Genomic DNA, 14,693 nt, shown 5'->3' on the forward strand with positions numbered 1-14,693 from the left:
CCTAGCCTGGCATTATGTTGGCAAGCCTTTTGGCATCACCTCCTCCCTTCTCCCTCCTGAAGTGCACGCTTAATCCCTAAGCTCTATCCCCGTTTTAAGACGGGGACATCATGCAAACCTGCCTGTCTGCATTGCATTCTAACACTCACACACAAACCCATGCACTCAATCACACGCACATGCTGTTTGCTCTTGCAAACTCAAGGAAAGACAGAGAACAGCTCAGCGTGGGGGGGGAAGCACTGTGGTGACAGCAGCAGCAGGAGTATTATCTGTCTGGTTTTTCCCTGGCCTTAAAATGTCTCCAGTGGCAGGCATGTGACAGGGTAAGGATGAGATAAGGAATAGAAGGGATGCTCATGCTCTACTAATGGGTTATGCATCTGCAGCTGTGGGATCACACTCATGTACACCGTGGACTAGGGCATGTTTGTCAGATGAGGATATATGTGCGTGCACTCGAAGGCAGGAGTTCTGCAGCAGGCCAAGACTTAGGCCTCTAGGGTAGAGAAGTCTCACCTGTTTATGAAGATTGAGATTTCATTTGTTGTCTTGGGAGTCATATCTTATCTCTTTATCTTCTAAGAAGTTGCTCTAGTCAGTCCAAACTTTTTGCTGTAGGGCTGAAAGTTCAGTTTCTCAATAAGTAACTCAAATCTCTATCCACCTCTCTACACAATGTAACTGATCTTTAAAAATCCTGAAACACTACATAAATACTTGGCACTATAAGCACTACGAGGCCATGACCATACTCTCCTTGATTGTATGTGATCCTTGTGATTTAAAACCTTCAGATCTGCTGTTGCACTCTTTGCCAGTCCCTTGGGAAATGTGTGTCAACTGCATATCTAACCCGACGTGTACAGACATGTAGATGTTGACCTCTAGTGGGCAAAATGTGAATCCTGCAAGTACTTCAAACTCTGCTGCTGGAGCTTTCGTAAAACAATTTTTAGATTTTTCATACATCAGCATCTGTGTTTCATTTCATTACACGATAAGCTGCTGCAATGACATGAAATATTCACATCGGTACCCAGGAGGAAAGCAGTGAATGAGAAACTGGTTGAGGAAGGCAGGGAAATTCCTGTACAGTAGTACCATAAAAAGTATTTTACCAAAGTAAAAGTAAAGACTGGTATAGCATGTTAAAATAAATGTGCTGATGTGACTGTAATGGGATGTGGTTGGGCATTCGTGAAGAAGTAAGAAAAGTACAGAAAAGAGGAACAGCCCAATTGATGTTGATTGCAGCCGCATTTGTATCACTCCTCACCCTTTGTCTCTTTATTACTTTTTTTTACATGTATTTTTGTTGAACCCCCAAGATGTTCTTGCACTTGAATATCAGTTTATATCACAATCACAACCTATGTTACAATATCTATAGCACATTTGTATGTAGACGCATTGTACAGTGTGTATAGGGGCATAACTGTTGGCAAAAATACATCGTAAAAAAAGGAACAAAAAAAATAAAGTTGGGAAGTAGGCGGCAACTAACCCACCGTAATATAGAAAAATAATCATTTAAAGGGCAGTGTCACCCATATTACATAAAAACAGATTATATGTTAGAGGCCCATATTGTGTTCCTTTTTTTTAAATTAAAGTAGATCTAGGTGCTATATAAATAATTACATAGTATGTATCAAAACACTTGGTCGATGCACACAACCCGTATTTAGAAATTGTGCCTTTAAACCAACTTACCGTTGGTAAGTTTGTGATGTCACAGCTCTACAGTCACTGCCCTCTGCAAGGCCACCTGTACCGGCCCAGGTAGGCTGCAGTCTACTGCAAAGCCATGTGCCACTCAGAAAACAAAAAAAATACAACATAACACAAAACACTCTTGTTGTAGCTTTGCTGGAGAAATGTGAACAGATGTAAAAACCATATTGAGATTTTGGCACAAATATATCTTCTACTGTGTATCAAAAAACTTCAAATGAAACACCAGAAAAGTGTCAAATGTGGGACTTTTACAACACGCTAACAGTTTTCATAGGTTTTTCTGACAACTGGTCATTAGCACCAGGGGCACCATTAGGGGGTGAAAAGTTAGGATGATTCTGAGGGCCTGTGACTGACAGGGGCCCTGAAAAAATATTAGAACATTAGTTTATTTTTTATTAACATATCATTTATGGATTTTAATGGAATATTTAATTTATAATCAAACAAACACTTTATCTGTATGCAGAATGTTTCCTGTATGTCTACACAGTGATATATATTGTACAGTTAGTATCGGACTATATAAAAGAGTTGAAGCCTTCACAGGTAGAGGTGTGGTTACAGAAACTGCACATGGTTGGCGTTGCCTGTGTGTGATGGTGGGACCCAGTGTGATATCTTTTAATGGGGTCCAAAATCCCTGGTGGCGCCCCTGATTAGCACCACCCGCTCCCTTAAAACTGACTTGACTTTAAATTAAACAACATGTTTTCACTTCAGAATGTTTTCAGTGAGGACGCAGGGGCGTCGTATAGGGGGGAAAAGTTGGGACAATTCCAAGGGCCCACGACTGACAGGGGCTCCAAAAAATAGGTAAACACCAATCTATCTAATCTAATATATATTTCAATATAATAATGAAATGAATTATCTCTTTGTTTTTACGTGTTTTGGGCCAGTAAAACGTTAAATAAAAATGCCCTTTAGCACATTTTTATGGTGGTTTTTAATCTTGCATCGAATAGTGAACTGCACTGCAGACTGTGTGCAGACTTGCATGCATGTACAAATCACCAGCAGTAAATATTGTGCTAGTACTAGTATTGAACTACAAGATGCAAAAGCCTTTAATTAGAGTTATGTAAAGCTTTTGATGGGATCACTAGATCCTAGAGATGTGGTGACAACAGCTGCGCAGAGAGGAGGGGGCCCAATTGGATTTTTTTGTCATGGGGCCCAGAATTCCTGGCGGCGCCCCTGTGAGGATGACAAATAAAAGTATAAAAATAAAAGCGTGCAGCGCCCTAAACCTTAATCAGTATCATTGGAAACACTTGTGATCAGCAAAATGATTGCTGTGGAAAAGCTCTACTATATCAGGGTAAACGTTAAATAGGCATATATAATAATATAATAATATAAATATAACAGTGAGCTGACCTTTACAGTGAATGAAGCCAAACTGTGCTGCAGTGTCTTTGTCCTCCTGCGGGGGGAGGGCAGCAGTGAGCTGCAGCGTCTCCACAGAAGAAGAAGCCGCTCGGCGTATGTCCGGGTTAGTGCTGACGCGTCCCTCTTCTCTCCGTACACCGACGTGTCAGTCTTCTTGTGTCCAGAGCTGAGCAGCAGCAACAGCAGCAGACACGCCGGTCAATCCGCAGACATGGCTCCCAAAGGCAGCAACAAGCAGCAGTCGGAGGAAGACCTCCTCCTCCAGGACTTCAGCAGAAACCTCTCGGCCAAGTCCACCGCGCTGTTTTACGGGAACGCGCTCATCGTGTCCGCCATCCCCATCTGTGAGTACCAGCTAGCTGCTGCTAGCTCACACTGATTCATTCAGACTCACTCACCTGTGTGTCTGTCACTTTTTAAACATAAAAACACAGTAATGTGATGTGCTAAAGTAAAAATAAAGTGTGGCTAAGTTACTGTAAGTGCAGGTTTGGTTAATAGTAACAAAGAGTATCTGTAACTGGGAGTAGCAGCATAGAAAACACAGGATGAACCTGGTTTACAACATGTACATAACCGACATAAGGGCTGTGTAGCTGTGGCTCAGGTCGTCCACTAATCAGATGGTCGGTGGTTCGATCCCCGACTCATCCAGTGTCCTTGAGCAACATACTGAACCCCAGAGTAGCTTTGTTTAAAGGCGTCAGCTAAATGTAAATGTAAACATACTGCATGTTCACTGTTATCATCAGTAGTGATTGACTCTCATCTTTTCCCAGGGCTGTTTTGGAGGATCTGGCACATGGACCTTGTCCAGTCTGCGGTCCTGTACGCCGTGATGACCCTGGTCAGCACCTACCTGGTGGCCTTCGCCTACAAGAACGTCAAGTTTGTTCTCAAACACAAGTAAGAACCGCGTTTCTCTTCGCTGTACATTAGTTGGATCAAGGCTGCACATACGTCGCGTCACACTGCTGATAGCACCGTGTAAAATAAATGTAATGGCTCATTTGTTGTTTCAAATACATGAGTGGTTCATCTCGTCAATTTCTGTTTGTCGTCTTTCGCTGACTCGTCATGTTTGCGATCTCTCTTCGTCCTGCAGAGTTGCCCAGAAACGTGAAGATGCTGTTTCCAAGGAGGTAACCAGGAAGCTGTCTGAGGCAGACAACCGCAAGATGTCTCGCAAGGAGAAAGACGAGAGGTGAAACACGCGTATCTTTTACCTCAGTGTAGCCTGTTGGATGCTGGGTGTTTACACTTTTGGTTTGACAAATTAAGGGTGTTTTCAGTGCAGTGTGTCAGACATGAATGTGCAGAAAGCATAGATGTAGTGCTGGTGTGTGTGAAAGCAGTCAGTAAGATACTTCACATAGTACAGGATACGACAGATGCTGACTCAGTTAACCGATCAACTCCAACCAGGATCACCCCAGCAAAATATTACCTTTACACCTTCTATCTGGATGCAGTGTCCCAGTTAAGAGGCTTTGAGTTGACAGACTCGACAGTCATCTTTTGACTTTTTCTAGAATAAAAATGTTGAATCAGTGTAAGTGGTGGCTTCTCTGCAGAGTCTCCGTACAGTCCTTTTATTTTTTACATGACCACAAAGGTGACTGACATTGTGTTTTCCTCCGTTTGTCCAGGATCCTGTGGAAGAAGAACGAGGTCGCTGACTACGAAGCCACCACCTTCTCCATCTTCTACAACAACACTCTCTTCCTGGTCCTCGTCATCGTCGCCTCCTTCTTCCTGCTCAAGAACTTCAACCCCACTGTGTATCCTTTACATCAGACTGTACATGTCAACAGCACTCGGATATTTACAATTATCAGTTATTAAATACTTATTTTTATACGGCATCGGTCTTAAAATGGCATGAGTGCAGTCAAGTTTTTTGATTATACCTGAGCTGTATGAGAATATTCATTCATTCTGCTCAGTTGAAGGTTGATGCACACACAAATCCCTTCGAAATCTCAGCTGAATACATTTTATAAGGTGTCATTTATCGCTCTGCTGATGCTTGTGTTTACCTTAACCTGCTTTTTTTTCCCAGCAACTACATTCTGTCGATCAGTGCCTCCTCCGGACTCATTGCTCTGCTGTCCACAGGCTCCAAATAAAGGAGGAAGAAAAATTGGAGGGATGAATGGGTGGGCTTGGATTAGGAGTGGGTAAAAGACGTGTATGCTATATTGTTTTTCACTTAAGTTAGGAATGGGGTTTAAGGGGGGGCGGCGGCGGCTAGGATATCACATTTCAACTTCATGAAATTCATGATCAAATGTCTGGAGGGTGTTCCTCCAGGTCTGTCTTCTGTTTTTTGTAACAAATAAAGCAACCAGGTATACTTCTCATCTCTGTTGTGCCGTGTCATGTGTTTTTGTAGGCTGATGACTGACAAACAAAAAGCGAGACAATGATGGTTCCATTGGCAATGCATTTATTCATAATCACACTTTCATATAGATTATTTACAGAGAAACCACATGTCCAGGAGAGAAATAATACACTGATGATTTACATCTGAACAAAAACAAGAACAGAACTCGACATGTTGTAGAAAACAACACTGATCCGTAAAATCGGTTACACTAGTTGACATTTTGATCAGAACTGATGTGGGCTGGCTTCATACCAGAACAGAAGTCATGGTTGAAGTTCGTGTCACATCAAACTTTTCATGTCATCTGAATCAGTTAATCTGTGGCTAAATGTTCAACTCTTAATTGTTTCCGGCTTTGTCCCAATTTGGTTGTCAAACCTTCTCACCAGGGTTGTTGAAGAAACTGATGATCATATTATGACCAGCTTCTCTAAATTATCAATGTATTACATTACATGCCACTAAACTGGTACCCATAGGAAAGTTGTATTGCTTGATCTTCCCTCTACAGAAAGCACAGAAAGTTTGTTGGAGAGGCTGTGGAGCTGTTAAAAACTGTATCCCCTTATAAAGACAAACGCATGCTTCATAAGGCGAATGGCTACTTAAAGGAGAAAACACTGTGTGCTACTGCATCAGCAATGCTGCTAAAACACATTTACTTATGTGATTTTACTATTCCAGTAAGATTTTTCTGTAGAAACGGCCTAAATAAAGGACAGAACAAAACCATTGTCTTTCCAGGAACTGTATACTGTATATTATCTCTACACAGACTGTTGTGAGGGTCAGGCTGCTTTGTTTCAAAGATTTTTGTCCAAATGAAGTAATCAGTAACATATAGTGTAGATTAGGCAATCTAATACATATTGTTCTTGTCTGACTTTGTAGGACAGCACCCAAACACCATTTAACAACTCGTAATGAAAGACATCCCTGAATGTTTTTTTCCTGTAGTGGGACACAAGTCACAAGTCAAGGCACTCTGTCGGGCGGAGAAGTCTCCACACACACCGGCAGGCCGCGATCCAACATGGTCACTGAATGAACTGATAAGAACCTTATTGACTTGAACACAAACTAAAAGTACACATAAGTACATATTACACATTTAGAGTTACAGTAAAGCAAATGTAATTTATGACTGTTTACTCATCACTACTTAATATTTAGACCACATTTTCTTAAGTAGAGTCAAATGGGTGTAAGTAATTAAGCAATGTATGTCTTTTAAGGGAAAAGAGCAAATAATTGCTTCTCTGGGTGTGTTGTTTGTTACTAAATGGATGGTCATTTGCATTACAGTAATTAAGTGGAGGTCAGGTCGCCCCGTTTGTATTTACCACCATTGTCCAAGGCCAGACATCTAAAAAAAAATAAAATAAATAAATACAGCAAGCCTGTACACTGCTTATTGATGCTCCGTTCCAATATGTGTAACAGCATTTTTGGCAAAAGTCGACATAGAGCGAAAATCTCTTTTGATTAAAATTTGGAGGGTGTTTGTGTGAGAAGTCAACAAATGTACACCAAAGACAAGACAGTGACTCGATTGGAACCTGTCCAACATTTCTGCTAATAGGTGATGGCTTGTTTTCCAGATGATAAAAAAAAAACGAATGAAGGTGACAACCGTGGACTGTGAGAGCTGAGCCGCCTGGTCAGAGATAAAGATTCAAGGTCAATGATTAAGTCTGAACAGAAGCTCATTACTTACAGAAGCCCGTTCTTTAGAAAATGCCATTACTAATAAGGATTTCATAATCTGACGTCACAATGCGAAACAATGAACAAAACTGAGTCTTACTCCTTATAAACAGTTCTATGAAACACCCTTCAGGAGACTGAAATGAAGTCTGTGACAGTGTAAAGTCAGGCTGCAGGAGGATGGGATGGAGACTGACTCAAAACACTGCAACTGATGCAGTGATACTGCAGAGGAGTATTTACATCTTATTTATATATTCGCCATACAGTACAATAAAGTCCTCATACGTAAGAGAGGCTTCTTTGTGGTTTTGCTTATGTTACAAGGTATGCTTTAACATTTTATGTACATGTAACATCCCCATAATGCTCAAAACAAAAACTCAAAATGTCAAAATAAATCTCACTTTTATTAACTACTCTAAAATAAATACTGTAATCTTTGTCACATCCCAGATACCTTGTCTATAAGCCTCTTTGTGCCATTCACAAGCAGTTTTTGCGGTTATAATAACCATGACCAGCTGAGAGGTCTGTCATCCGTTTATTATATAGAGTTATTATATTTATTATAGGCTAAAGTCCTTTTCTGCAAGGTTCATTCATCAGCAATGCAGGTTCGGTTCACAGGCAGAAAAGGAGTCAAATGAACGCAAACTGAGAGAAAGGTTTTTTCTTTTCTTTGCAAAGCGTCGTTTCTCTCTTCTAATAATCTAGAGAAGCGGAGCAGCTGCTCCTCAATGAGACCACACGGGGGCGACATGCTTTACTCTCTCCCTGAACAGAATCCCAGCTTCACTGACACTGATGTTCCCCTGCTTCACAGGCGGTCACCGGCAGCTGACAGGCCTGCAGTATTTTTGATCAAACTCTTTCCAGTTGTTTAATTATGTGCTTTGTAGGAAAGAAAAAAGAGGCACACTATAGCAGGGGAAACATGCATCTTGTTGGTTAATACTTGCAGCCTATAAGATCTACTGAATACTATCCTGTACTATAGTAAATATGGAACTGAGTACATTTTGTAGGAAGTTGAAAGCTAATTCAGGCTAAAAGGGAACCGGCTTGTTGAGGCCTCATTCATAAAGCTCTTTTTTCAAGAAGTATGTGCAGGTCACCGTGTCAATGCTTGAACCTTGAGTTTCACGGGAAACTAACCAAGACTTTTTTATCCCACGACTTGAACGTGTCCCTCTGACACGAGAGGTGAGAGTATTGAGCTCCTATGGTAATTTTGTTTGCTGCGCTGCATAGCAATTTGATGAATGCACAAAGACTAACTGAGGGGACTGGGGGACGTTCATGCAACTGAAGCTTTTTCATGCCCCCCCCCTTTTCCTAAAGTACTTCTAATTTGTAAGTCTAAGGTGCTTGCATCTACAGTATGTATTCAGCTGTGGTCCTCATGAATAAAATATGTGCTCAATCTGAATGGTGTGCTCAAATTAAATTACTTGTGGGTGGAAGTCTGGACGTTAAAGAGGAGAGGCTTGAGAGTCGAGGGTCTGAGTCACCGGCCGAGAGCTGGGAGGACGTGAGTGGGCAAAGTGAATAAGTAATAAAACAGTCGTACTCAACAACTACTATCAAGGTGCCCTTGAGCAAGGCACTTTACTTTAAATACTCCTGCAGTGATTTTCATTCCATGCAGCTCAAATCCTGACTGCAAATGTGTGAAATGGTGTGAACGTGTATCAAGAAAACTATTACAAACTGTTCTAGCATCCCTTGCGTCTAATGGAAGTTGAATTTAACACATCGAAATTTCTGCATGAGGCGCCTGGATGGAGTTGTGTCGAGGTGTCACGCTCTGGATGGTGGAGCTGAACTGTAACAAGACTAAAAGCTCTGCATAGTTATAGTCGAATGGACCGGTACTGAAGGGGTTAACACCTTAGTTGGGGAGCACAAAAAGTTTTGATTTACTCCTATGAACTAATGTTGCATTTGAGGCTGCGAAAAGCTGAGTTTGGTAAGTGTCTCTTGGTTGAGGTGGACTGGACCTGAGATGAACCTGGTAGAGCTGATCTGAGCAGGCACGTCTCATACAGACGAGGTTACAGTATGCAGTGCTGGACACAGCGAGGCTGTCTGTTCCAGGCTGAAGTGGGGCCCAAGGAGAGAACCACGGACTTTAACATTGAACAGTGGGTCCATGGTAGCAGTATGGTTAAGTAGCTAGGGTAAGCAGGTAGGCTGACCTCTTGGTAGTCCAACCGGCATGGTCTAAGAGCGGTAGTCTTTCTTACTGTATGGCCTGTTGCCCAGGATGTGGTCGATTTCAGACACTACATGAGACGTCATTTTAGGAAGGACCTGGGCAGAAGAGAAAGAGTAAAACTGAGTAAATGCAGGGAGGAAGTGAAGTGGAAAAAATGCAAAGAGGTCTGTCATATGAAGCTGCACAAACTAAGCAGGCGGGGTGCATGTTTGTGCATGTTCCCACCTGTATGGCCCCAAGGTTCTCAGTGAGCTGCTCTGGGTTGGATGTTCCCAAAAGAACTGAGCTTACTCCTTCATTTCTTAGACACCACGCTGGAGAGAGAAAGAGAGGTTGATGTTCCCACAGCGTCCACTTGATGGTGCACTGCTGCTTATTATTGTCTTATAACAGACCACGTTTAAGATAGAGCTTTTAGTCTTGTCCTCTACTTGCTCTTCCTGCATCCATTAAACAATGTATCACAAAGCAGAGTGTTAAAAGGCAAAGGTTTTTGTTACTTTTAGTCCATTTATTACCAATCATAAACCTTACATTACTGCCAGACATTTTTTTTTTCCAAACTACACAAGATGAATAAAAAGCAAACAGACACCGAGCGAAGGAATGATGTGAACTTGGTCACGTCTTGCATTAAAAAGGATCCTGTCTGACAGCCTTGTGCAGTTACTTTGCTTTCACAGTAATTGTTCTAAAAAGGTGAAGTCAGGCCGGGAAGTCTTACCCACAGCCAGCTGGGGTAGAGTGCAGCCCAGCTTCTCTGCGATGTGGTTGAGCTCTTTCAGCTTGGCTTGTTGCTTCCTTCCATCCTCACTTACTATTTTCTCCTTCAACCACTGATACGACTGGTGGGAGACAGGAGGCGAGGGGGACGTATGCATGTAAGTGTATAATATGAGTCAAGAGGTTGTGAGGCTGTAAGTACTGCTGCACTGTAAGCATGCTGTGTAAAGTTCAAGTATTGACCGCACAAACAGAATTAAATAAGGTGCTACAGACCGGACTTCATTTATTTCAGTACAGGCACCTTGTATTGATCTGTTTCTACTGCTTCACATGGATAATGCGACCTTGAACGTTTGATTTGATTGCTTTTTCTTTACCCAGCTCTCACACAATCTGCTTTTCCGTTCCTGGAGGAGTTTGAAATTTTGAGTCTGTTACATAAACTGTAAAACCCACACCTGTCCTTTTTACGCTTCTCTTTTTGGTCAGTGTATTTTTTAACCTTGAGGCAGAGTTAAGCTTCCAGACTTTATGCTAAGCAAGTATGTGTACACATACTTTAATTTAAGAATTTAACTGTTTTGTCATTGATGTTGTGTTAATGTGTTTACACAGGAAGAGCCAGCTTCAGAGTTAGCACACTGACATGAAAGTCATATCAAGTATATTTCTAAAAAAATGTCAGACTATTCCTTTAAGCATTCTCCTTGATCATGCTTCAATAAACCTTTCAGCACGCTTCCTGCCTGAACTGACCATTGACGAATAAAATTTTCAAGTGCATATCATATCATATCAAGTGCAACTATATATTTCAATCGTTGGAGACATCTACCTAAACTGCTGTGGCGTACAATCGAAGAGATGTTTAAAGTCTTCCACTGGGATTCTGCTCCATGTGTTTGTCACAATTGGCTCAGAGTAGACATCTGTTTAGGGTTGTAGATTTATCTACGGTGACATCATTCCAGACAGTGGTTTTCACTCAGACTGTCCTCCTTAGTTCACTGCGCCTGCTGCTGGCTAGTTCCAGGTCTTATTCTTTAATAACCCTCCCTGAGGCTGACCATAATTTAAGTCGATTTAACGTGTGTAATCTGTAAAGGATCATAGCTTTCACTTTGATTCGCGCTGTTCTATTCTGCAAACAAAGCAAACTTGGAAATGTCCAAAAACAAAGTCCTGAAGTTTTCTTTCCTACCTTCATAGAGGCCCTGGAAGATTCAGGTATGCCATTTTCATATTTTCCTGTGATGATGCCGCACGCCAGCGGTGACCACGTCATCGCCCCAACCCCTGTCACCATGGAGACCACCGGGAGTTAAAAAGGAGGAGTTTCAGTAAGACGCGTCGAGGGAAGAGGTGTGAAAAAATGTGCGAGAACAGTGCCAGGGAAGGGAAAAAAAAAGATGAGCAACAGAGAATGATTATTTATCTGTTTAATTAACTCCTTTGATGACAAACTGAGTGCAAGAATGTTCTGTGCTAACTTGTTTTGGGACAAGACATTTCATCATCAGGCGTTGGCACACACGTAATGAACACTTGCCTATTTTGTGGTAAAGTTCAGGCAGTTGAACTTCTACTTTCTCCCTCTGGAAGAGATGATACTCTGCCTGCTCACACACTGGAGGGATGAGATTAAACTGTCTTGCCACCGAATACGCCTCCTAGGCACAAAAAAATTAGAAAGACGGAGAAAAGAGCGAGAATTAATGGATGGCAGTTGTGGCGTTGTTTTCTTTTAAGTGGGAGTAAAAGAAAGAAAGAGAATGAAAGGGCTGATGGTAAGCAAGAGCAAAGGTTAGCAGTGAAACTGAGGGATGGGGAGAAGGAGGGTGCTAATCAGCTTTCGTGAGCGTGGCACAAATTCAAATGCAGGGCTCAAAGTAAGTCACCCGATCAATATTCTACAACACAACTCTCCGAGGCATCATATTCAAATTTCTTTATACACCTTCTTATCTGGATTCCCATGTGTCTCTCATGCCAGAAGAACACACACACCAGACTCACACAAAAGGTGTTGAACGCCCGCTCTTTTATTTTGTAGGTCTCCTGCTGGGGGAACACAGATCAGGACAAAAGAGCAGTAGGAGGGGGGATCTTTTCAGCGTAACGCAAGGATAATGTCGGTGCCATCACTCAATTTACAAATTACATGTTGCCCTTTTGTGCCACAACCCATGACATGTGCCTCAAGGCTGTGTGTGTGTGTGTGTGTGTATACTGTGCTGCTGCCTTGTCACATATGCTGAGAAGCTGTGTTTACCCCCCTTCATTATTGATGCTATCTAAATTACACAGCTTTCATCTGGGCTTGTGTTCTACAAAGATATGTGCTCCCTTTTACCGTGATCACAGAGAAAGGATGTCAACACATCGAGCCGTGGTTAGTAAGGGGGGAGGGAGGGTGATAAAGACACCAGACAGAGAGAGAGAGAGAGAGAGAGAGAGAGAGAGAGGAGGGAGGGAGGGAGTCCTTGGATGTCACTCTAGGCATGCGTTCATTTTATAACTCTCTGATGTTTCCTTATATCCAGGCAGTGTATGTTTATAACTGTAGTGAGAGTTGAAGTGGAAGGTGGATTGTTTCTGACAAGGGGGGGAAACAAAGCCAGAGGAAGACAGCGTGCCTCTGTGGGAACACTTCCTGGAAACAGCTTTCCTCAAACCGTCATGCAATTTTCCATTTTCCTCTCTTTCACTTCCATGACTATGAATGAACAAAACGTCTAAGATGGTACAAGATAAAAAGCTACTGAAAAATGGTCTAAAATGTGTTGAGGTATAAAAATCAAATCTGCTTTTCATAATTAGTGTTTCTGTATCTTGATAGTTCATTCTATGGATCATTGGATCAATAGTCCTCCACAAGTTTCTTCCAAGCAAAGTGTTTAGTTCTGTTATTAAACTTAGTGGGATATCAAATTTAATTTGCCATAACAAGCATGAAACTTTCCCCAGAAACGGTTTGACAAAAAAAATATTACTTTCATTCCTACATCTGACTAGCTGAGGCGATAATTGGTGTTAATCTAACTTGAAATTGAAATTAACACTCATTCTGCTCCCTTTGTGTTGTTTAGAAACAAATTTGTTCATTACGTATAACTCCTCGAGTTCACCGACTAACTACATGGTGCACTGGAATGTTTTTTAACTTCAAATATCTTCACTCCAAAAAGTTATCAGGAAGATAAAAGAGACTCCTTTCTTGCTTACCATGATCTCCATGGCTGTCCACCGAGACGTCCCCCAGTACATCGCCATGCCCTGGTTGATCACGTAAGTCATGGCCCGAACAATCTCTGCAGAGAGATACACATGCCCATCAGTCAATTGGATCAACGGTGAAAAACTTATTGATTGATTCTGTTCTTTACAGACAGAAACATTTATCCTGAAATGCTCCTGTCTCTCTTGCCTCATTTAGTTCTGTCCTCTGAGCAAACAAAACACATCAATCTTCGATGGATCAGCCTTAAACACATTCAGAATTTATTCAACAAAATGCCTGATCCTTTAGGCTATGTTCCCGAGACTCAGAGGAGACAAAGAGCAAGACAAAAATAAAAAGGATTCAGTGTGTAGATTGAAGCACTAAATCTAAATTTTGATGAACTTAATTAAAGCTAAATGTCTTTAATGACAATCAATTTGTCCTGTCACTAGTGGGCATGAGTCTTACTCAAGAGATGGCATTATTGTGGTTATCTTTAAAAAGAAATATCCACAGGAAATCTTCAAAATAAGAAACCAGATAACATGACTTCCTGTGTGTTTATCACACCCATGAAATAAATCCTCTTGAGCATGTAATCCACACATAGAAAGGAGAACTGGCAACTGAAAAAGAAGTCACTGTGAATTATTTTTTGTTTGTTTCCTTTTTTCCACGTGAAAGATGAGGATAAAGAACATCAGGCACAAGCTTGCCAGCTTGCAAGTGACTTGCCTAGAGGCTGGAAACATATTCTGAATTGAAAAACAGAATGAAAAAGAAAAGACAACAAAGAGAAAGAGAGGCATGAAACCTAGAAAAACAAGCAGTCAACCCTAAAGGAAAAATTAAACATTAAGAACACAGGTGTTTATGAATATGAAATTTGAAGTTGCAGTCACAAGTCAAAAAAAGCAAGAAAGCAAAAAAGATAGAAAGAAAATTAGAAAAGCTAAATCCGTGGAACAAACTTCTTCATTTTGTTCCACTTCTGTGATGAACTGATGAAGTATAAAAAAAAACCCGTTGAGTCTCTCTTACCTGCTGACAGCTCATCACCCATCGCTAACAACTCTGGAGACAAACTAACAAGCTCACATACTAAAGCCCCTCTGAATAAGTTCAAGCTGCTGCATTTTTAATGACGCAATTAGTTCCAACACTGCTGACGGCGTGAGCCAACGGCAGTCAGGGCCAACAAAAACTCAGATTAGGACTGTCACTAAGGTTTTTCATCATCGCTCTGCGCTCACACCAATTATATTGCAATCCCTCAATGTGGCAAGACC

General features: G+C 41.5%; 2 protein-coding genes across 7 annotated transcripts in view; one reads left to right on the plus strand and one right to left on the minus strand.

The window, feature by feature from the left end:
* Positions 1-3,222: 3,222 nt before the first annotated feature.
* On the plus strand, positions 3,223-5,498 carry ssr3 (signal sequence receptor, gamma). Its single transcript, XM_010737351.3, has 5 exons — positions 3,223-3,479; positions 3,915-4,041; positions 4,241-4,339; positions 4,785-4,916; positions 5,198-5,498. The coding sequence occupies exons 1-5, from the start codon at positions 3,347-3,349 to the stop codon at positions 5,262-5,264; spliced, it is 558 nt and encodes a 185-aa protein (XP_010735653.1). The 5' UTR covers positions 3,223-3,346; the 3' UTR covers positions 5,265-5,498.
* A 69-nt stretch (positions 5,499-5,567) lies between these two features.
* kcnab1a (potassium voltage-gated channel subfamily A regulatory beta subunit 1a) overlaps positions 5,568-14,693 on the minus strand; it is a 98,146-nt gene continuing 89,020 nt past the window's right edge. For all 6 annotated transcript variants that reach the window (XM_010737349.3, XM_010737350.3, XM_027280709.1 and 3 more), the window contains 6 exons: positions 13,407-13,492; positions 11,731-11,851; positions 11,383-11,477; positions 10,180-10,300; positions 9,681-9,769; positions 5,568-9,550 (listed from right to left, as the gene is read on the minus strand). In XM_010737349.3, coding sequence (XP_010735651.2) covers positions 9,461-9,550; positions 9,681-9,769; positions 10,180-10,300; positions 11,383-11,477; positions 11,731-11,851; positions 13,407-13,492 — 602 coding nt within the window. In that variant the 3' untranslated portion in view covers positions 5,568-9,460. The remainder of the gene's footprint in view (positions 9,551-9,680; positions 9,770-10,179; positions 10,301-11,382; positions 11,478-11,730; positions 11,852-13,406; positions 13,493-14,693) is intronic.

Source organism: Larimichthys crocea, chromosome VII (assembly GCF_000972845.2).
Source record: "Larimichthys crocea isolate SSNF chromosome VII, L_crocea_2.0, whole genome shotgun sequence".
Taxonomy (NCBI): domain Eukaryota; kingdom Metazoa; phylum Chordata; class Actinopteri; family Sciaenidae; genus Larimichthys; species Larimichthys crocea.